This window comes from Eleginops maclovinus, chromosome 20 (assembly GCF_036324505.1).
Source record: "Eleginops maclovinus isolate JMC-PN-2008 ecotype Puerto Natales chromosome 20, JC_Emac_rtc_rv5, whole genome shotgun sequence".
In the NCBI taxonomy this organism is placed as follows: domain Eukaryota; kingdom Metazoa; phylum Chordata; class Actinopteri; order Perciformes; family Eleginopidae; genus Eleginops; species Eleginops maclovinus.
Genome location: NC_086368.1, coordinates 17,569,559 through 17,593,339, shown reverse-complemented (window position 1 = coordinate 17,593,339; position 23,781 = coordinate 17,569,559). Strand labels below are relative to the sequence as shown.

The 23,781-nt window shown below is 39.3% G+C and overlaps 1 protein-coding gene across 1 annotated transcript; it reads left to right on the top strand.

The window, feature by feature from the left end:
• The first annotated feature begins 432 nt into the window (after positions 1 to 432).
• On the top strand, positions 433 to 23,627 carry grm2b (glutamate receptor, metabotropic 2b). Its single transcript, XM_063910703.1, has 6 exons — positions 433 to 914; positions 5,008 to 5,626; positions 16,908 to 17,745; positions 18,274 to 19,337; positions 21,766 to 21,958; positions 22,598 to 23,627. Exons 2-6 carry the CDS (start codon positions 5,117 to 5,119, stop codon positions 22,669 to 22,671), a joined length of 2,679 nt encoding a protein of 892 aa, XP_063766773.1. The 5' UTR covers positions 433 to 914; positions 5,008 to 5,116; the 3' UTR covers positions 22,672 to 23,627.
• The last annotated feature ends 154 nt before the right edge of the window (positions 23,628 to 23,781 follow it).

Sequence of the window (23,781 nt, the reverse complement as noted above, 5' to 3'; positions counted from 1 at the left end):
TCCCTCTTGAGTTGTGAAGTGCCACTCATCTGGAGTGCTATTCAATTTTAATGAGATGGAGGTGAATGAGGAGCTGGTCAGCCTTTATTGAGGGCGAACAAGTTGCTTATTTCCGAAACAAAAGGAATCTAAAAGAAAAGCTACAATGCATTTATTGTGTATTGGGATTTTTTTACGAGGGTTAGAGGTTATCATTAAAAGTAAGGTTAACATCATACAAGATCCTCCCAAAGTGTTAGTTGAAAACAGGATTTGTGCTTTTGAATAATGCAATATCGTCATTGTGTTTTTCCATCACACGTTTTTATTCAGTATTTTTTTGAGTTGTTTGAATGTTGGTGGTGTAAGTGCCTTGCAAACAAACACTGTGTGAAGCACAGTGAGGTTTCTGCAGCGTCCACTCGTTGCACTCATTATAGCTGTGGAGCTGCAGAGAGCGGCTGCATGCGCGGGAGGATTCCTCAACAGCTTTTGTTTTGAATTTGAATTGATTCACTACCCGAAGAGAAACGACTACACATAGGACATTTCATCCAAAACAAACGTTGGTTCACAGATTACGTTACACTTGCCTCTCTGTTCACTCACGTAGACTATAGAGGAGAATCCGTCGCCCATCATTACTATCGATGCGAGTGGACACATGAGCACTTGGGCGGTGGGCTGTAATTGCTCCGGTCTGCAGGCTTGACAGGCACTAAGTTGAAGAGCATCGAAGGAGTTTGTAAGACTTCGCCAATGTGAAAACACTTCAGAACCAAGGACAGATCCAAACCGCTGCCTGGCAAACATGCTCAAAGTGAACAACATCTGGACTCCGCTTGTCACATAAAGCTCTGCACGTTGTATTGTCGGTCGCCCGGAAAAGAGAGCGGCAGACACATCCGGCAAGATAAATCTAGTGCTGCAACAAGGTAAGAGATGGTCACTTAATAACTTTGATTTATTATGATTTCCCACGTACAGAACACTCTTTGTTTCAGCATTGTTCGTGTCCCATGTGCATGTGTGATGCTTTTCTTCTTATCGTTAGATTTGATCCAGAATCCAACAACCTTAACTTTACTGACCTTAAATCCATTATAATATCATTTTATATCATTTTCCCAACATGTTATTTTTTTCAAAACTTAAATCTCACAGAATACGCACAACCAAAGAATATATATGAACTTTACCCATTAGAGTATTTCACAATAAGACCATCCAACACAACAGTGTGACTGCATACTAGCATAGGTTGGGATAAACATGTGAAGTTGTTAAAGGTACCAGAGAAAATTCAGCAGCAGTCACAATTGTCTTCAAAATTAAAATTGAATACTTTAATATTGCTCTTGCTTTCCTTGAGCCTATCAGAGCTTTTGTTTTCTGACAGCTCCCTTAACAATGTTATAGCATCCTGCTGTGTGAGTAATTGTTTTCTTCAGTTTGCAAGATTCACAAATGGTATAATCTGATTTGGCATAATAGACAAACCCACAATCCCATGCATCAAATAGCTAATATATCACACAGGATGTGATGTAGTGGGATTTCGCTCAGAGGTGGACAGTGATAGATTGATTATTATAGGTTACAGTTATACCACCACCTGTCTGCATGAATTTCATTCTGATGTTATCATTAGATGGTGCCCCCAACCTGTTGTAGCCTATCTCACTCTCATACCTGCACTTTGTCTCTAATTCTCAGTATGCAATTTCAAACCACAAGTTTTCTTCTGAATAAACTTCCAGGTGAGATATTAGCTCAATAAATAATGTTTCTGATGGCTAAACAGCATGACTGATTTCCCTGTGCTGTTTTGATGAAATTATGCACTTGATCTATGTTCAAATTTACAATTCAGGCGGCTGCTGGCCAACACAGAGGAATCCTAATTCCTTCAGCTGACAAGTCCAGGTGGAGGGATAAACTGTTTCCCCAATAGTGATGATAGAATGATGGAAATGATTTTTAGAGAGACTGCATGTCTTTTGCTATTTTATCGTCAGTAAATATTGCTTTCAACAGCTCCCTGATGATAATCAAACGTCATAATGGTAAATGGCAGAAGTGATTGTATTGTGTATTCTGACTGGATCGCTGGTTAATGTGAAAACCTGTTGTTATATTACATGGGAAGAAATTCATAGGGAAAAGGATGACATTTTGACCATTATCCATCTTCTTTAGTTTGTCGTAATAGTGAGCACAAAAAATATTCTACTGCCATAAATTATCGTCCTATTAGTGTTACTCACAGTATTTTAGATTTTACATGGGACTAGTGTTTAGGCTGTTATTATTCAACAGGCTTAATGATTCATGTGTAGTGGATTACACTCTAAATTAAATGTCATGTCATGAGCGTTTAGGCATTCAACAAAAGGCTACGCACTGAACAAACCTGAGGGCAAAGTCTAAATGCTTGAGGCAATGTTACTGAAATTAATATTAATAATGTTATCATACATCACACTTTTAATGAAGACATCAAATACATTGTTTTTTGAATTGTCATTTATTTGTGAGTCTTTTCAGATAATTTTTCAAGATATTAACAGCATTGTATTACACCATCATACACACATAACACATGATGTGCGTGCCAATCACTGTCCTTGCTGAAAGACACTCTGGAGTGAGTCATAGTATGTTATACATAAGACAATAAGGACTGGTGATTTCAAAGCCTCTTATTGGCGATATCATCTTGGGTGGGAGCAGTAATGCATTAGCTGATGGTTCAAAGCTGACTAGAGCACACTGCTGTTTCTTTCTGAACTTGCCTTTCAGAGGGAATATTGTGTGCAGAAATATCAGGAGCGAGTGACTCTCTCAGCTGCTGAATGCGAATGTGACAGCTGCTTCTACATCAACATAGTTTTAATGATGTGATCTAGTTCTGATTAGAGCCACTTTGCAATTTAGCAGAGCCTGATGCAAGCTGATATCACCAGTGTTTAAAATATTTCTAGGAAATAGTGATTTATTTAATTCCTGTCCGCTTTTCTAGAGCACATATTTGCACTTCTTAAAGGTTTTGATAGGCTCTCCTGGACCCCTCTTCTGAATGTGGCCTAGTTTGCATAATTGGCTTCTCCTTATTGCACCATTAATTCAAACAGTGACCTAGTCCTGCAACCAGAAAGCCCCCATCTGCTCTAGCAGACAGCACAGAGGAGCAATTAGACTCTTAATGTTGAACTTTTGAAGTTATTTTCTCACCTTGGTTCTTATAATAGGGCAAATGTGACATAGAAATATCGAACACCTGCACTGACTGTCTAAGACGCACAGCATGCCTGAGACAGATTTTACAATCCTCTCTTTTGGATTTATGGTAGTTTATTTATCAATGTACCATGAGGTTTCCTACCCACAAGCTGATGCAATATTTATTTGGGGAGACATTCAGTATTCAGTACACTTTTTATTCCTTTTCTCTTTTTTTTCTTGCACAACCCGGGGAGCACCGCGCCGGGTTGTCACAGGAAATTCTTCAAATGTCCCTGCAAAAGGATATTAATGCACACACACACACACACACACACATACACACACACACACACACACACACACGCACGTGCGCGCACACACACACGGATTAACTTTTGCATCTGAATATGTAGTTGCACAAATAAAATGATGTTAAGAGTGCTTCTAATAATAGATCTGATAATTCATTTGGGTTTTCAAGTGACACGTTTCTGTGTAATGTTACAATGGCAGTGACAAAACTGTCAGAATTGGAAAAGTGTTTAACAAGCACCCCACGGTTTGTTAATAAAGAAGGGAGCAGCAGCACATTGTAGCCTAAAGTCCAAACTGCAGTCAAGCTCTGTGGGCTTACCAACGACATGACTCCGAAACACACTAACAGAATTTGTTGTGGATTCTATGTGTCTTTTTTGCATTGCTCTGAGTTTCAAATAAAATGACTCATCTTAATAATATATTCTTTGTTAAAGAGACATTGCTAATAGTCCCAATAGGCTGTAAGTTATGAGTCATTAAAAGTCCCAGGGCAGCTTAAATCTGTTTTCTGAACTTGAGTGTGTTTGATGGATGTGATGAATGACTGTGTTTGAAAGAAACTGGATTGGTTTCCTCTCTGCGATTGAAGTAGCCCACCCCCTAATCAGACATCATAACAACTCATGGTGATGCCCCAACCTGTAACCCCCCACATGATAGGAATCTATATTAGCATACATGTCTCACTGCCCACTTCCCTGCAGTCCAACCCTTATTTTTCATCCACCATGTTTCCATAGCAACCCCAGCCATTGAGAAGAACCACCGTCTATGTGATATCTCAGTTGTAAGCTTGGAAATTACGCTTCACTTGAGAGGTGCCTTAAATATCTATAAATGTTTGATGTGGTCACTCAGCAGAGTTTGTCTTACAGATAGAACTGCAGTGATTATATTTCACACAGAAACCACAGAGGCTGAAATAATCAGTTTCACTTCCAAAAGTAACTCATAAGATTTGTAGCCCAATTTCAGCCTCCTGACAAAACAGTCCGATAGAAGCATTGTGTGTCTGTAACATTTCTATAGATTGCATTAGGCCGTGAAAAAAAAAAAACATCAGGTGAAAATCTATAAGAAAACAGTAAAGAACCAAAGAAAATAAAGTTTAGATATGAACTGGCTGCTTTCTGGATGCCTTTCTGTGTTTTATATGTTGGAATAACGCTGTTAGCGAAATGTTGAAGTAACAGTACGATGAAAATAAATGAAGAAAAGCAAAAGGAAATAAGCTCTGTAGTGCACATTTCAGACAAATTGTCATGTTAATAGATAGATAGATAGATAGATAGATAGATAGATAGATAGATAGATAGATAGATAGATAGATAGATAGATAGATAGATAGATAGATAGATAGATAGATAGATAGATAGATAGATAGATAGATAGATAGATAGATAGATAGATAGATAGATAGATAGATAGATAGATAGATAGATAGACTTCATGTTGGGTAATTAGATTTTTCTTTCATTCACTCAGGAAATATCAAACATGCTGAAAGAAGACTTCAATGTGATCTGCCTCGAGTACCTGTGAACTTCAGCTCCACTCTACTTCCGCCAGCTGAACCCCTTTACCCGATCCTGCCATGCTGAGTGTAGTGCTCAGGCCAAAGGTTTTGGCCAGTCCTGCACATTACTGGCCCCTCCACATGCTCCTGATGGAGCTGCTGATACCGGGGGTCCTGCCCAACATCTCCAGATTACTGCCCCCGGCCAAACGTGAGATCATTCTGGACGGGGACTTGGTGATCGGAGGCCTGTTCCCGGTGCACCAAAAAGGTGATGGCACAGAGGACTGCGGTAAGATCAACGAGGCCAGGGGGATCCAGAGACTGGAAGCCATGCTGCTGGCACTTGATGAGATTAATGCCAGCGATCGCATCCTTCCTGGACTCCAGCTTGGCGCCCACATCCTAGACACCTGCTCAAAGGACACATATGCTCTGGAGCAGTCTCTAGACTTCGTCAGGGCCTCCCTCACCAAGGTGCATGATCCAGGCTTCATCTGCCCAGACGGCTCCAGACCCGTCCAAAACGAGGTTCCACTGGCCATCTCTGGGGTCATTGGAGGATCCTACAGTGACGTTTCAATCCAGGTAACTAAACAAACTTACCTATCTCACAAGCCATAATAGCGACCTTCCTCTCAACTCATCCTTACTTATCCTTCACAGAAAACCAACACAAAATTCATTAATGATTCCCTCATCCTGTGTTTCATCTTAGACTTTCAGCCATGCAGACATGCAGACACATTTACTCACAAACACAGATAATTAAATAAAAAACGGCATGCATCTCCACTTTTACCGAGCCAAAGGACTGAGCTGTATCAAGGATCCACCTGGGAGGACCCTGTTTGAACCATCAACATTCACAGAGACATCCATCACTTTGTCAGCAACTTCATCTCCTCCCTGCATAGAAAAACTGACCTTTTATACACACACACACACACACACGAAAGGTTGCCAGAGGCGATGCATCTGAGCGTAATGAATTAATTCTGATTGCCCTCACACGCCATAATTACTGATGCACTGAGTGTTGTCTGTACTGTGTCGACTTATAACTCGGTTTTAACAACATATTCATTATACACACTAAGAAGCACAATCTATATCCAATCAAGTGTAGCTTGTGGCTCTACCTAATGCTGTAGTCACAGAGATTGTAAATTATTTCAGATAATAACATTTCATATTACATTGTATTTCAATGTTCTACCTGCAGTTTCTACAGTATTGCCAAGCTAATAGAAAACCCTTACACAAAACATATGACATCTTGCGAAAACTTCTTTGTTATTCTGCCTTATACATCAGAATAGCTTAAACAAAGTATAACATTATCTATATTTTTGGTAATTTAGTGTCTTCTAATTCTATGACTAATTAATATGAATATATGTAAATTCTTGTGTTTATAAAGTACCATAGTGACATCTTCCACTAAATATTTTTAACTTTACGAAACATTTTTTGATTTCCACTGATCCAGATCTAGCTCTACTTATTGTGGTTGGTGCTGTAGTGCCACAGACCCCTGAGGTACACCTCAGATTGGGTTGTTCAAATAGTAATTTTCTCACATCAAAAAGTTTGTTAGACAATGACGATTACCAGCTGCGTGATTTAAGAGCATCCCTTAAGGCAAACATTTGACCCAGTATCTAGACAATCCTTCTCTTCAACATAACCCACAGAGGATATCAAGGTTGTTTGTTTTTAGCAACATCTTATGATGCGAGACACATCCCTTAATGCAGACCATTAAAAAGGTCAGCGCTGATAAAAAACATGGGCTGCGTGCAACAATTAGACATGCAGCATGGGTAATGTTGGAGATTCTCACACATGACATACATGAAGCATCACATTAATATTTTATATTACACCTGGAACGATGACTGAATCACTGCTTATGAATATGCAGTAGTGTTTATGCAGCCTGATCAAGTGTACACACTACTACATGAAGGTGGTATCGGCAGGTATAGCTGTTAAAAGTGTGGATGAATACAATTTAAATCACTCAGTTTTAAACGTTTGATCCTTATGGTTGTTTGTAAAGACGATGCTGAAGAATGTATTCCAGTTTTTTCTCAACAAAGAGATGGGGATTGAGAACATTGAGGAAAGGGGGGGGGGGGTCATTAAATGTATTTAAATCCATAAATAATATATGAAATGATAAAATAGCATAAGAGAGAAGTTAAACCCAATCAACCCAAATAGAAAACAAAACGACACAAGTTCACAAACCACAGATGCTGAAACTCATTATTTCTATGCTTGTCTTACAAAGCTCTAAGGAATTAAAGTCCTGTTAGGTCCTTTTGTTGCACTAGTGCTTCATAACCAATTTAATAAAATGTTTTATGTCGCAGTGTTTTGCAACAACTTTTTCATTCCTTGCTAAAGTAAATCCCCCATTCACTGTAACTGAACTACATGTTTTAGCTGTGACCAGCAGCTCTAAAGCTCTACAGCTGCTGGTTGGTCCACACAAATGTCCTGTTTTCCTAACATATTACATTTATTTTAAATCAAATCCCGATGTTAAGGACTTTTATTGTATTTGCCAATAAGATTTTAATGTCCAAATAGATATGATAGTTGTGAGCATGAGTTCTAGATAGTTATTTTCCAAAAGTGAGAAAAAGATTTCAGAATTCTCTGAACGGATTAATACACTTCATATAGGTTTTTGAATCCATATAAAGACAAAAAAAGGGAAAGAAAAAAGCAGTTCATGACTGCTAAAACTCATCAGTATATGATCCAGCCTCATAGAAGCATATGTCAGCATAAGGAAGCTGAATGAAGAGTACATTTATGGCCAGTTCAGAAAAACTAAGCAGAGGAGTACCTTAGGTTGGAATCATTCAAAGCCCCTTCTTTACATAGAAGTAGATAATATAGATCTTCCCCTTCTGTAAGGTTGATGATGCTTTGATAAAAGAACAGCATGTTTTTTAAAAAGCTTGAAAAGAATGATTACGTATTCAGCAACTACACACAAGGAAACTCACTGCTTTTGAGTGTTCTTGTATGGATTTCAATACATACCTCTACTGTCACTATGCTCAACAGCCTCTTTGTCAGCCCCCTTTCACTTCCCGGGCGTTATAATGAATCGAGCCGTGAGAGCGCAGAGAAGCCCGTTGTGGGATTTTTCTGAGAGGTCACTGATTTACACAGTCCCTTTTTATCCCAGAAAAGTACTTTGGGGGAATAAAGAGTGTTACAAAACTGAGCAGGAAATGTGCCAGGGATGGTCACGGGGAACTTTGAGAGGATCTTCTTTTTCTCATCTGTGGGGTGCATCTCCATTGGCTGGCAGGAACGTGTCCACCTGTGTGTGGAGAGGAGGTTGACGCTGCCTGTGACGGGGGCCAAGGACGAGATGTGGGAAAGATGGTGGGAGACGAGCCAGATTCTCCTCAGCCTCGGAAGGATTCTTTTATAATTAGCCAAGTGATTTTTAGGAGGCTTTCATCATATTCTTGCTCATCCTGGTGTATTTTGTCCGCTCTGTAGTCTTCTCACTGTTTAATTTTCAAAAATGAATCCTTAATGCCATCTGGGATGTTTGCCGTATAGAATGGACCATGATTAGAGATGACTCAGTCCTAACATCCTACATGTTATGAATTTAACTTAGACTACATAGAGTCGTAATAAATCAAAAACTCACACAGTAAAAGAGGGACTATCACAACTTTGTCTTCAACGTGGACGTAATACAACCTTTAGTAAAAAAGCTTCACTTAAGTTTTTCACAAAAATCAAGTATATTATTGCTAATGTAATAACCACCAATTTCCCTCGGGATAAATAAAGCTTTTTGAATCTTGAATCTTGAATCAAAGAACAATAATATTCTTTCCAGAACGTTCTACAGCCAATCTCCAGGTAATATGTCGGTATTAGCCTTCCAATAATTATTATTGAGACGCTACTATCCGCAAAATGTAATATCCTAAAATACACCAAATACACCCACTAAATCCTTCAAGACCATTAGACCAACTCTGTCGAACCCCTACAGCTACAGGGAAGACCCTCAATAATATTAAGGTTGTAAGACTCCATATCTGTCCCACCCTATATTGAAGTTTAATATTTTCGGTGGTTTATTAAGTCTGTTTTTGTGTCGTGCAGAAGAACCAGAGAGGGCTCTATCTTTATTGTGTTTCCGTCTTCACAGAGTGCGGCGGATGGAAAAGAATCTTGCTTTGGTGTTAACTTCAAAAGGCTCTTGTTTATAATGTGATATTATGGCTGAATCCCTCTCCAACTCCCCCTCTCCCTTTCTCATCTCCTCTCCGAGAAACTGTTGTTTTTGAACTGGAGATTTAAGCACATTCGGAGAACACATCTCAGCTCCCTAATTAGCATATCAGAATGTCATTCAAAGTGTAGAGAAACATTGTAATCACTGAAAGGTTGTTCAGTCAGACCTCCACAGTCAATGATATTGCTAACCTATCGATTTTTCAGAGGCAATCCCCTTCATCTTGTCTGTCTTAGAGTTGTTGTTTTTTGCACACGGTTGGCCAGGAATAAACAATCAGCCTTAGCTCAAACCTGTGGCTGCTGAGCACAATGTGTTACAGGAGCGTTGCACCCCAGACTCAATAACGGGGGGAGATTTCTGGACTTATCAAGTTTATTTCACAAGTGCTAGAGGCCAGAAGTGATATTTCAAAGTTTCAAGCTTAGCAGATGATAAAGAGGATTTTTCTTCTCGGATGTATCCTTGTACTTGAGAGTGCTTTGAAAGGTCGCTCTTGTGGTAAGCATTGTTTTGCTGGTGGGAGGAAATTATAGCTGTAAGTTTAATGTGATGAATTGTCTTCTCCTGAATTAGCGCATGCAAGAAGATTCACACACATTTTTTTTGTTGCAACTATACAAGCTCCAATATTAAGTCACAGCTCTGCACAGACATGAATATATGCAGTGTGATCTTTTGTTTGAAACATATCTGTTTACATATGCATATCCTGGTCTGTTTAGGCCTTTGTTGAATGTCTGCTTCTGTGTTTGTGTGTGTGGGTGTCTGCAAATACAGCACACATTAAGGTCAGTTGTAAAGGAATGTGCTTTCCCTTGCCTTCAGCATAAAATACTGCAGATCCCACACATGAGATTACGTACAATTCTGAAATCTGGCTAAAACTGTATCGGAAAATGTTACTGCAGTTAACATTGCAATATATGTTGTGTCATCACTGGGTCATAAAAAATGACGTCCGATCCTTTTGACATTCATGCTTTTCATATTATAATAGATCATATAGTCTTATTTATCGTGGCCTTTTTCGTTAAAACTAGTTTGTTCATGGTGGCACGCTGCAATTCTTGAACAACACTTCCACTAAATGTAAGCGGGAACTTGTCAGAATTAGTTATCACACATATATTTTTAAGAACTAATTGGGGAGCATTTGTAAAAACAAATCCTCATCAACTGGAGGACAGGTGGACAGCTGATCCAGCAGATAAATGATAAAACGGCACAGACTATTGAACAATCTTTACTGCTATATGTTGTTTTTTTTCTTTACTGACAGGGAAATGAACTGAGGATGAACTAGGAGCTGAGATATAAGTTGGCAAATCAAATGCAAATGAGTGAATGCATCACAGGTGTGTAGCATTGTGGAGATGTGGATCCTTCTTCCCAATTAGGAAGAATCAGCCTCGCATAGAGAGGGAAACTGCAATCATTGTGAAGAGCCTTATGCTTGGTGCCCGGGTTTGGCTATGAGAGAACAAACTAGATCCAACTTAATGAGCACAGAAAAAGGCATCTTAAGTTTAAGAAGTGTGTCGTTTGATGTTGAATGATTATTTCAAGTCACACTGGTGTTCTGCAGTACAATGACTTTTCCTATATCTTATGCCATGCCAGATATTATTCATATTCCAATAATCAACATGGTATTTGTAAATCATAGAAATGCAAAGATGTAAAGTTGAGTTTTTTTCAAGAGTTAGCTTTTTCAGCACTTGCTTCATGCTGCATTTTGAGTAATTTCTCGTTTTCAGAAATTGAACAACATTATTTCTGATTTGGACCTAACACAATCTTAGCATAGACTGCCATTGTGTGTACAACATCTGTGTTTCCTTCTGATATAACACAGGGTTTTAAAGTGGCAGAGTTGGTGCACTGTACATCCTGTTTCACCGTGCATGCCATCTACTGTATCTACTGTAGGGCTCAGCTTGACAGGGACCTCGGGGACATACAGATGGACTTTCCATGTTGAAAGAAATCATGACAGATATATGAGTAAGAGACAGCCCTTGTTCCAGCTGTCTCGTATCCTCATTCAATGCCCGGATCGCATAGATGCATCAACACATCAACACATCATATCAAGCATTAACATCAAACTCATACAGTATAGCTTGTTGATGTAGGAGGAGCTTTAAAATGATTGTTGAAAATCAATTTATATTTGACATTATTGACTGAACATATGGACAAAAATGAACCCTATTTACACTGCAGTCCACCTTCTTTCATATGTTTACTTTAAAAGTATCAATAACTTAGAAATTGCAGTAAAATGTATAGAATATTTGTAAGCATTAAGCACTGATTAAATATTCTCCGGCTATCCTTCACGTAATGTGGTTGTTAGCAGCTTTTGTCACAAATAAGCTGTATCCCTCAGGGTTGAGCAGTACAGCTTATACGGAAGTGCCAAAGACTGCATTTCATCAGTCTATGATCACAAAGGCACCAGAGAGAAGTGTTATACCGGTGCTTAAAGTGAAGAAGAAATATAAGGGACCTCGGGGACCCTCATAAATGTTTTCTAGTTGGCACACATTTCCTTGTTTAAACATCCCCTACGGCCGTCGTTTCGCTCCCCAAGCAGAGGACCCGGGTTCGAATCCAGCTTGGGACCATGAACTGCGTGTCATCCCCTCTGTCTCCCCCTTTCATATCTATCTCTCTATTAAAGGCACTGTTTGCCCAGAAAAATCTTTTAAAAAAAGATCCCCTACAGGCATGTTTAAAGACAAATATTCTTCTGCTTTGCATATTCATGTCTCCAAACTATGTGAAAACTCTTAAAACTGTATCTACTCCTTTCCTTAATTGAAAAATCATAAATCAATGATTGAAACTTTCTCCCTTTAGCAGTTGAATAGAAAAACAACCTTCTGGTAAAGAGCTCTAGCGTCAAATTCATAGCAACACATTTTTTTTTAAAAGTGTTTTAAGAAAAATACAAGACAATGTAAAAAGATGGATACAAATAATTTAAAACTATCAAAGTAAATTAAAGATATAATAGAATAAAACAAGTTAAGATGAGAACAAAACATACAGAACAGTTACAGTGCAGTGTGAGATAAAAAAAAAACATTTAATAAAAAGCAATTAAATCAATATTGTTGTTATTAAAACTACAGTTTCATTTCTGTATACTAACGTCCAAACAAGGGTCTCAGCAGACCAAGTATCTTGTGGACATTATTGTTTGTAGTGTGAAGATTATGACATAAACTGCATTATACACTGCATACACTTCATCATGTGCACTTCGCTTGGCGTTAGCCAATTGGCTTGCTACTCCATCTCTGTGAGTGGGACCCAGGTCCCCCTCAAAAACACACCGGCTTGCTATCATGGCTCCTAAATGGTGGAATGAGCTCCCCATTGACATCAGGACAGCAAAAATTCTGCATATCTCCCGTCGTTAACTGAAAACACATCTGTTTCAATTGTACCTTAGCAATTAAATTCTTGCAAAAAAAGTTTTACGATAGTTTAATGACTTAGCTTGGGGCCTAATAACTAATGCACCAGCACTTACATTGGCATCTATGTGTTTTGCACTTATTGTAAATTGCTTTGGATAAAAGCGTCAGCTAAATTAAATGCAATGTTGTGATACAATATGTCTCTCCATTTATTTTACCTAACTAAATCTACTTAATATGTTATACTTTTAGTGGACTGGGCTTTTTGTTGACATATCATGACATAAGCCAGGGATTCCCAAAATGTGGGGGTGCGCGAGCTGCCACCAGGAGGAGCGCGAGATGTAATGGTGGTCTGGTATAAAAATATTACACAGTGTTGTTTTTTAAGTGGGATTTTTCCATAGGCTACAATAAAAAAAAAAACAGGAACAATAAAAATGTCCTTTGTAATCCCTTTTATTTTAAATCAAAACACTATAATTTATTAGTTTTTGATAGAAACGTAGAAGAAGACAGCCGCTGTCTTCTTCTACGTTTCACTGGAGCCTAGATATACGCGCCAACTCGTTTCATTCATTCTTTCAAATATGATTAACTGGCTGAAATCAGGGAAACTGTCAAGTGGAACGTCTCTTGACAAAGTTATTTATATGGCGATAAAACAAAGCTTTGTTGCGTTTTCTTTTTTCTTTTCTATTTTTTTTTTTTTTTAGCATTTCTTTGGGGGGTGCGTTAACCCGGTTGGGACGTAGAACCGGGGTGCGCCGCAAAAAAAGTTTGGGAACCGCTGACATAAGCTATTGCAGTGCATCATCAATATCTCTATGACATAAAAATCAACCACAATGTGTATATAATAGAGCTTGTTCTATATTACTGCCTCTCTATTCTGCAAAGTTTGGCTTTAACAGAACTCAACATGGAAATAAGGCTTACGAAACTTTAAACTCATTTGAAACATAAAAGAAAACAATCACTGTTTCACTAATTAACCTACTAAATAATAGAACCAAAACAAGACCTTCAGTGCACAATGTACTGGCATAATCATCGTGATATATTAGATATAACCTGTCAGCTAATGCAGTCATTCATCTAATTAATGCAATGATTTGCAAGAACAGCAATTATTTTTTTGTAGTTGTATACACAGAAAGAATAGGCACTGTTTAAATGACTTCTACATCTTAAACAGTAGGCTAATGATAATTTATTTTCCACAGATTAATTGACTAGTTAATATAATAATGTATGCAAAAGGGTGCCTTAAAATATAATCAGACCTTATACAGGGAATATGTGGTGTAAATATGGCATGTTATTGTTCAGGGGATCTCTGGTTTTTAAACCAGTGGACCGTTAAAAACACGTAATTGGTTCTGCAGAGCTGCAGTTGCACCAAATGATCTAAAGCATACTGTTTCTTTACTACGGATGTGTTCAGGTTATAGTAATGTATACAGTTCTTCTTGGCATCTACAGACTATGATTAGGTTCTTGTAGGTCTTTAAACAATTGATGTCAATAAGCGTGACGGATATGCTTACCGTGACACTTTGTACCATCCACAGTGCTATAAGTTAATTATGAAATTAGATGCAAGTTGAGTTAAGCTTGTGGAATTTGTGCGATGAAAGCGTATAATGACGTTTCTTGGCTGTATTCCTATCTAACTTGTCAATAAAGAGAGCAAGAGGGAAATATCACAAGAAGATGAACAGACGGTTACTGTCACACACTCCAGTAACGTCCTGAAAGGTGCGCTGTCAAGCTTTTCCAAGAATCAATTGATGAAGGCCAACTGCCTGTCTGAAAATCCTGCAAGAGGAAACTACCTTATTACTATGCGAGTGTGACTGACTGTCTCAGTTTGACTCCTCTTTTGTGCTGCATACGAAATACTGTTTATAACAAAGGCAATTAAAATTAATCAGTAAATGCTCTAATTAGGTTTCCCCATATGCTACATATTGTCGTATTATCATGTCTTTCAGCTAACATGGAATGAAGTTAGTTACATGTTAGCATTTAAATTCCATAGCCATAGATGAACAACGCAAATCAAGTCTAATTTGATGAGACCTCTGCCCTATATTCTGTTATAAACAGTGGACATGACTACTGCGGGTGCAGTGCACTTGTCTTATTACATCATATTTACTCCATTCATCCCCTCAAGAACTTGTAGTGTGCCTGTGTTTCCTGCTGGAACTTGTCTTGGGGTTGTGCAGGCCCCAGCCGCTCAGAGATCAGGAGTAATGTCAGTAATTTCTGAGGCAAACTGGAGTACGATGGAATTGCATATTCAAGTGAAACAGTCTCCTCCGTTTGTCTCAGTCCAGTAATGTATGCTTATAATTGCTCGACTTTTTATTAAGGCTCGCATTGAAAGGTGAATGTGTCAGGATGTTAGATTTGTGCAGTCAGAAAATGCTAGAAAACTCTTGAAGAAGGTAAAAGTACCTAACTTTTGTGAGATTACATCTATACTTTAGTCACTGTCATCAGCAAAGACTGAATATACTGTATTATTTAAAAAATAAAAGGTTAATTTTGGAACCTTGAGTGTAGTGTTTTGGCTTGCTATTATAAGTAATTTATCAAATATAGCTGAGGCTGAGGATAGGAATCATTGGCCACCAAAAATAAATGAAGGTAAATAAAAAAAAATACTTGATGGTGAAATAAAGTCAGCTAATGAAAGTAATTTCATTCACCTTTTTTATGAATGTGCAAGCCCTGTATTCGACTAAAGGAATTACTTGTAAACTCACACTCCTGTGTTTATTATATGTGCATTGTTTCCTTTGAAATCAATAAAAAAGTCAGAAAAGGCATTACTTGAGAAATTGTCTAGAGAAAGTAAATTGAGACCCAAATCTATCAAAACGATTTTCAGGTATTTTAGGCCAAACCAAACCAACTAAAAACTGTTGAAGAGTTACATGTTCAGGGCATTTGCCACGTGAAAAAAATGTGATCCAAGTGCACATACAGACAAATTGATTTATAATGTCACAGAAATTAATGATTGCTCTGTATGAATTCTGAATAAGATGACTGTAACAATACATCTAATGGGACTTAGTGTGAATCTGTAAGGCAATTATATCCATGGGGAAGCCATTGTTTGGGAAGCCTCCAGGCAAACCATGATGCTTGAGGGAAGAGATAGTCATATTGAAGCTCATGGGTATTCGCTAATCACCACTGTATCTCATGGGGAATCCTGCAAAAATGACAACTTTTCACTAGCTCCCTGTCAGCTCTGTAATGCTGGGTGGGAAAGTAATTGCCATGATTTTATGTTACTATGAAATAATTGATTCAGGAAGCTTGTTTCCAACATGGATGCCTCACTGAGTTTTTAGTTAAATATTATCATCCACCCCTGTTGAACTAAGCACCCCCAACTATTATCTCCACAAGGAAATCAATATAGTAGTCTGGGGTAGGTGGGCATCACAACTTCTGGCAGAATCTGTCTTGAGACTTTAATGACTTGGCAGAATGGCTTTAACTCGAGGAAAAAAAACAGCAGACACACACTGATAAAATTCTTATCGTTTTGCCATTGTTGCAGTTGTTATCTGGCACTTTCTGTGAAGGGATTTGTAGCGCTAGCTGTTGGTGATGTGGATCCCTGACAGAGTAAACAGTTTGAGATAGAGGAACATTGAATTGCTGCTTTTCCCACTGCCAGTCTCCAACACAGAGCTGAAGCACATCAGACAGCAGCGCTGCCCTTTTGGCTCCACTTCACCTACAGACCAGATGGAAAGCAAAAAGGCTTAACAAAACTGGAGAGATTTGAAATGCAGCAATGCAGTATTTTTTGAATAAGTGTATTTTAAAGACTTCGATCACAATTATATTTTATTCTGAAAATTTGCTTTCATTACAAGAGAAACTCAAACTTACTGCACTCACAACTGTCAGCAATCATCAATGCAATTTTAATTAAAAAGAAAATACCATCAAAGCTTTTTTGTGCTTGCCAGGTTTATAGGCTTAATGTAGCAATACAATTCTTCCTTTGATTCTACAGGGAACACATTTTGTATATCACATTATAATGTAAGTTTTCCTACTATAACTTTATATCTGATAAAATAAACTTTCTTTCTATCTCTTTTTGCAGGTGGCCAACCTCTTGCGATTGTTCCAGATCCCTCAGATCAGCTATGCTTCAACTAGTTCAAAGCTCAGCGATAAGAGCCGCTACGACTACTTTGCCCGCACTGTGCCCCCTGACTTCTACCAGGCCAAAGCCATGGCAGAGATCCTGCGTTTCTACAACTGGACCTATGTGTCGACAGTAGCATCAGAGGGCGACTATGGTGAGACTGGCATTGATGCCTTCCAGTTGGAGGCCCGCACTCACCAAATCTGCATCGCTACTTCAGCCAAGGTGAGCCGCTCCATGAACCGCCAGGGCTACGATAACGTGATCCGCTCTCTGCAGCAGAAGTCCAACGCCAAGGTGGTAATCCTTTTTACCCGCAGTGAAGATGCCCGGGAACTGCTTGTGGCTGCTGCTCGCATGAACGCCACCTTCACTTGGGTGGCCAGTGATGGATGGGGAGCGCAGGAGAGTGTGGTGAGGGGCAGTGAGACGGCAGCAGAACGGGCTTTCACCATCGAGCTGGCCTCCTACCCCATTCGAGAGTTTGAAGATTACTTCACCAAACTGAATCCATACACCAACACAAGGAACCCTTGGTTTAAAGAGTTCTGGGAGCACCGCTTTGGGTGCAGCCTCCAGGAACCTGGCTGTAGTGAAAACAGCCTGCGAGATGGACGTTTTGAGCAGGAGTCCAAGATCATGTTTGTGGTAAATGCAGTCTATGCCATGGCCTATGCTCTGCACAACATGAGGCAAGCTACATGCTCAAACGCATCCAAGGTCTGCGATGCCATGAAACCAGGCAATGGCAAAAGGTTCTACAAGGAGTTCATCTTGAAGACAAAGTTTGAAGGTAAGCACATCAATTGAAGCAAATGGGACAATGATTGTTCTTTGAGGATTTGATGAAATGCATTGTGAAATTTTTAATGAAATGCAGATATGCATTGGCACTGGATCAGGATATAAAAAGATCTCCTCTGCAGCACTGAAAAAGGCTTTTTGAGTTTTCCATTAAACCAAATAATTCATGTATAGTCATGGATGATTCAGTGGCAGAAAAATCTGGAACATATATCTGACAATGTTCAATATTGGTTAAGCAGTATGATGAGTTGTAGAATGTGCAAAACCACTTGTGTTAGTACCACAGTTTACCTTTCTTCAGCAGTGTGGAGGATGCTGTATATAAGTAAATTCACATAATTATAAAAAGATACAAATTAGACTGAATTATTACATATATTATGTTACCAAGTAAATTGTCCCCTTCTAGTGTTTATAATTTGTAACTATAAACTTACTGTCTCACAACTTGAGTCTTTCATTTATTTATACCGTAGCTTTAAATAATCATTCCTGTTTTTTTGCTTCCTACCAGCTCCATTCAGACCTGCGGACACACAGAACATGGTGCGCTTTGACTCCTTTGGCGACAGCATCAGCCGCTACAACATCTTTCACTACCACAAAGAAGATGGGAAGTTTGTCTACAGGAAGGTCGGCTACTGGGATCAGAACCTGACCCTGAACACAAGCATGATACCCTGGCGTGAGTCTGTAACCCCCACCTCGCAGTGCAGCGACCCCTGCAGGAAGAACGAGGTGAAGAGCATGCAGCCTGGAGATGTGTGCTGCTGGATCTGTATCCCCTGTCAGGCCTACCAGTACCTGCATGACGAGTTCACCTGTGCTGACTGCAGCTTCGGTCAGTGGCCCTTGGATAACTTGACTGGCTGCTATGATCTGCCTGAAGAATACATCCGGTGGGAGGATGCGTGGGCCATTGGACCTGTCACCATCTCCTGTCTTGGTATAATGTGTACTCTGTCAGTAGTGGGTCTGTTCCTTAAGCACAATAACACGCCTGTTGTTAAAGCAAGTGGACGTGAACTCTCTTACATCCTGCTGCTGGGAGTCCTGATGTGCTACCTCATGACCTTCATCTACATCGCCAAGCCTTCCACTGCTGTTTGCACCCTACGCCGACTAGGCCTGGGCACCTCCTTCGCAGTGTGTTATTCAGCTCTTCTAACCAAGACCAACCGTATTGCTCGCATCTTCAGCGGGGTGAAGGATGGAGCCCAGCGGCCGCGCTTCATCAGCCCCGCCTCCCAGGTAGCAATCTGCTGCATTCTTATCTCCTGCCAGCTGCTGGTGGCTCTTATCTGGCTGCTAGTTGAGGTGCCAGGGGTTCGGAAGGAGGTGAGCCCCGAAAGGAGAAACGTGGTCACCCTCAAGTGCAGCAGCAGGGACACCAGCATGCTCATGTCACTCACCTACAACTGCATCCTCATCATCCTCTGCACCGTCTACGCCTTCAAGACGCGGAAGTGCCCTGAAAACTTCAATGAGGCAAAGTTTATTGGGTTCACCATGTACACCACCTGCATCATCTGGCTCGCTTTCCAGCCCATCTTTTACGTCACTGCCAGCGACTACAGGGTAACTATCTAGGAAAATGCTTTTCCATTAAGTCGACAGAGTATTTATAATTAATAATTCTAGAAACGTGTCAATATAATGTACACAAAGTCTATAAATGGCTTTCCCTAGTGTTTTCCTAAAGAAGAAGGTGTCACTATCATATTCCATTTGATAATCGTCACCCAGACTCATGAAAGAGCGAGCTTTCATTTCATGTGGGCTGAAGGATCTTTCAAGACAAGAACAAAGACTCTGGAGATACATCAGGCTGGAATATACAGATAGAAATAATTAATGACAGTCAAACTGAATCATTGAATCAGAAATGATTAATGACACATTCCAAAAGCAAAAAATGATTTCTGGAGATTTATTACAGTTTCTGTTTCATATGCTACGATTAAATCACAACTGGCCCTTTACAGTGAACTCTAGTACGACCTGTAGGGAAAATTAAGCGGGGACATGGAGCGGCTAATTTAGTTTCGCTGTCTCCATGATATTCAGAGGAAATTGGACATACAGTATCTGTTGCAGGGTTTTGCTGCCTTTACATAAATGCTAAAGGCCACATTTACCCTGCATCTCATTAATGGCATGAATAAATGGGTTGAATATGCATTACTATTACTGGACTTGTCTGAAGTGGCCAAACATTTGAATATACATTTTATTTTCCTCAAGTAGAACATGTTTAGCTGTAAGGGCATATTAATGTATTTATCCATGCAGTGTAAAGCAACACAAGGAAGATGAACCAACGGGCATAGAGCTGACAGACCTTGTAAGTTATGAGCGCCGGCGCCTTAGGCACAATCAAGGCCATTGCCACAGCTTTTGGTTAGGGTGTGCAACAAGACCTTTGTTGTGCAAACAGATGGGGGAGGTCTGGATTACACGCTTGCTCTCATCATGTGGTACCTCAGGCTTTTCATGTCTGTAGTGATCATCCTTCACCGCACCCAAACTGTGAACCTTTACCTTCCCTGGTCCCCAGTATGAGCTATGAGACCAGCTGAGTATGTGGGATATACGTATTTATACTGGAGAGGCAGCACAGAATATTTAAAAGAATGAGATGTTTGGGACTGCAACAGAGACCTTGGTGCTTTAGTTCTGTGTGACAACAATAATAATGGCTGTGGGTTCAGTAGCCACATTTTAAATTAGTGGTGGATAGCACAGTGAATCATGATGAACTCAAGGTTTCATAAATGGTTACTTATTCTCTTGCCTCTGCATTTTATTCCTCATATATGGCACGAAATAAACATAATGGAATATTTAAAAAGGCAAAAAGCATTAAATCAATTATGTATTGTCTTTGCCCTCAGAGTAAGAACATATAAGGGTTTACATAGTAATGTCCCTTTGGTGCTTTCTAATTGTTTGTATAAAGAACTGTTAAATGGAAACAGTTTCAATGCTGTACGAGATAAGGAGCTGCGGACAAAAGACAAGTGAAGTATTATTGCCTGCAGCCTTGGTGGGTTTTTTCACCAGTTGTTTTTGTAGCCTAAAGTTTAAATTTATGACGACTTTGCATATTTCTGCAGTGTTGTTGTTGCACGGTATGTTTAGGAGGGATTTCACTTCATGCTGTGGTTCTGCAAATAGAAGTTCCTGGACTGCAGGGGTAACCAGTGGGGTGGGAAGAGATAGGGCTCTGGAAGATGACCCCAGCAGTCAGCTCACATTAGCAGCTGAAATATGACTAACAAGGCCCTGACTTTCCAGGACAGCAAGCTGTGATGTTATTCGTGCTTATTCTTCTTCATGCCCTCACATTCATGCACATACAGATACACTATTAGAATAGCTAACATTTATATTTGAAAACTTCACTCACATAATAATACTTGATTATTAATGACAGCTTGAAACAGACTCCTGATGAGTCCTCTAAATATATCTAATTCAAAAGCGCACTAAAGTTAAAGCACATGATCTGACGCAAAAACAAACATTGGTTTTATGGCCACAGTTTTTAATGTGTTCTAACCACATTTGATTCACATGAAAAAACAAACCAATCAAAGTCAATTATATTCTTTTGAGACCAAAAACATAATTTATATTATTGATATAAATTTGTAATACAGGATAAAAGTGTGTTCAAACAGGGAGGTCTTGATTGGTTTGGGAGTGCTTTGTTTAGTGGTTTGAGGAAAAACCACAAGAGGGAATTCAGCTAATTGGATTACAGGTTTGGAAGAGTAAGAAATGCAGAAAAATGTGAGTGACCTGATTGGATCAAACAAGTCAGTGGTTAAGTATGTGGTGCGGGCGATATGCGGGTGCATACATACATGCATGCATGTGTGGGTGGAAGTGTGGAGTGCCTGGGGCCTTTGATCAAACTTCATTAGTCCCTTTGAAGCCAAAAGGACGATCTCCATGTGCCGACTGATATATTTATCATCACCCACTCTCTTTCTCGTCACAGGTGCAGACCACCACCATGTGCATCTCTGTCAGTCTGAGTGGCTCGGTGGTTCTCGGCTGCCTCTTCGCCCCCAAAGTTCACATCATCCTGTTTCAGCCCCAGAAAAATGTGACCTCACTCAGAGTCACAACCAACCGCTTTAGTGCCACTGTGTCAGCTTCCGCATCCGCTCCCAGCTCCAGCTACTCTAAAGGTACAAGTATCCACATTATCTGCCTCTTAGTGTTCTATTTAGTATTGGAATCATTGGGCGACACTGGTGCAGAGGCAACCATGTTACTCAAGGTTAATGACTGGATTTACATCTCAGATTTGAGGTCATAACATTACATCAAGGAAAGAATGACAACCTAACTAGCATGCAACACTTGCAATAAAACTATCATAAAAGACCACCAAAAGTTAGACAATATTTATAAAATATTTTGTTATTTTTCTCTGGTTTTGCATCAGTGTGGCTAAGCAATTAAAATCCAGTCATTGCAATTATTTTCAAGTTGGATAATAGAAACTCTTATCTAAAACTCATTAATAAACTACTACTGATGACAAATTCACAGCACTGTACACATAAAAACACACATATACATTTTCCCACTTATTATACCTTTTAGACCTATGAGAGTTCCAACAGTTTAGTCTGAATTACAACTGGGAATTAAAGGCTTGATGCTAGTTTTCATGTTATTCCTTCACCTGGATTTATGACATTGAAGTCATCAGGGATTAATGTTCAATGTAATGTTTTACAGCCAGAGGAGGAGAAAGTATTTAGAGTAAAAGTGTGAATAAAACAAATCTAACCTATCTAATGTTGTTTTTCCTCTTCCAGGATCAGCCTCTAACTATGTGCCAGCAGTCTGTAACGGCCGTGAGGTTGTGGATTCTACAACGTCCTCTTTGTAAAAAAAAGAAAAAGAAATGGTTTCCCTTCAAGCACAAGACACCATCCCATCATCACTCATCCCTCCATGAAACAGGGCGGTGTATGATGGAGCCCCCATGCCATCCAGCATGCTGCAGAGAGATAACTCTGTCTGGGAAGACGGACTGACAGCGGCAAGGGTAACTCTTTACTGTGAAAGCTAAGTGATGTCTCTACAGCGCGCAGTATGTATCATTTGTAAAGCCTTTTTGTATAGATTTAATATGCTGTGATATCCTTGTTTTACAGATAGATGAAATGCACCGTGCCTTGTCCTAAAGAGTCTTGTTGTCAAATGGGTGCTTGTGAAGCAATAGTGTTATTCAAACAAAAGGCTGTTCTTATCTTGTCCTTACAGTGCTGTGAGTATATCCAAATGTTGTAGACATTGATAAAAATTGCTATGAAATAAATGTAGCCCTTCTGTTCTACAAAATATGTGACTAACCTTAGTGATTGTGAAAGAGTAGGCAACTAGAGGGCACAAAGGATGTGTGTTGATGTAGATTAGTGTTTGCTTTCCTGTAATTTATGTAAATAAAATAGTTTTCTTTTACATAAAAAAATAAATACTGCTTTGTATGCATTTACTATTGCAATTATATTTCACCAAATGCAGCTATAAGAGACAACAGCTTGAGTACACAATGTTCGATTGTTTTTTCATCTTGAAAACCACATTACCTTATTTAAAATATCTTGAGTAGAACCAACAACATATTGCTTACTTTAATTATACCTGAGTAAAGTAAAACTGAAGATGTTAAGTTTGAGTTACCATTTTCCCGCCTAAATAGGAGCAGCATGAGTTTTAATTTCGCTGTTACCATGACTTGTATTTGGTGCTCTGATCTCAAAGCTATAACTATTGGTGTAACTACTAGTTAAGTATGTGCTATTATACATGTACAGTGCCTATAAAATGTATTCACCCAAGCTGGACTTTTGCATCTTTTATACTTATTGGAGTTTCCTGATATTAAATTGTAATTACCATCTATTAACAACCTGCCCACTGTCTGCCTGGTCTGTTTCCATAGGTTAAATAAACATTAAACAATCCTGCAGCCACTCCAAATGCTCAAAAGTAC

Coding starts and splice junctions, on each gene's coding strand:
- grm2b (XM_063910703.1), top strand. CDS start 5,117: ATGCTGAGTGTAGTGCTCAGGCCAAAGGTTTTGGCCAGTCCTGCACAT. Junction 5,627..16,907: donor ACAGTGACGTTTCAATCCAG/GTAACTAAACAA, acceptor CTCTTTTTGCAG/GTGGCCAACCTCTTGCGATT. Junction 19,338..21,765: donor TCACTGCCAGCGACTACAGG/GTAACTATCTAG, acceptor TTCTCGTCACAG/GTGCAGACCACCACCATGTG.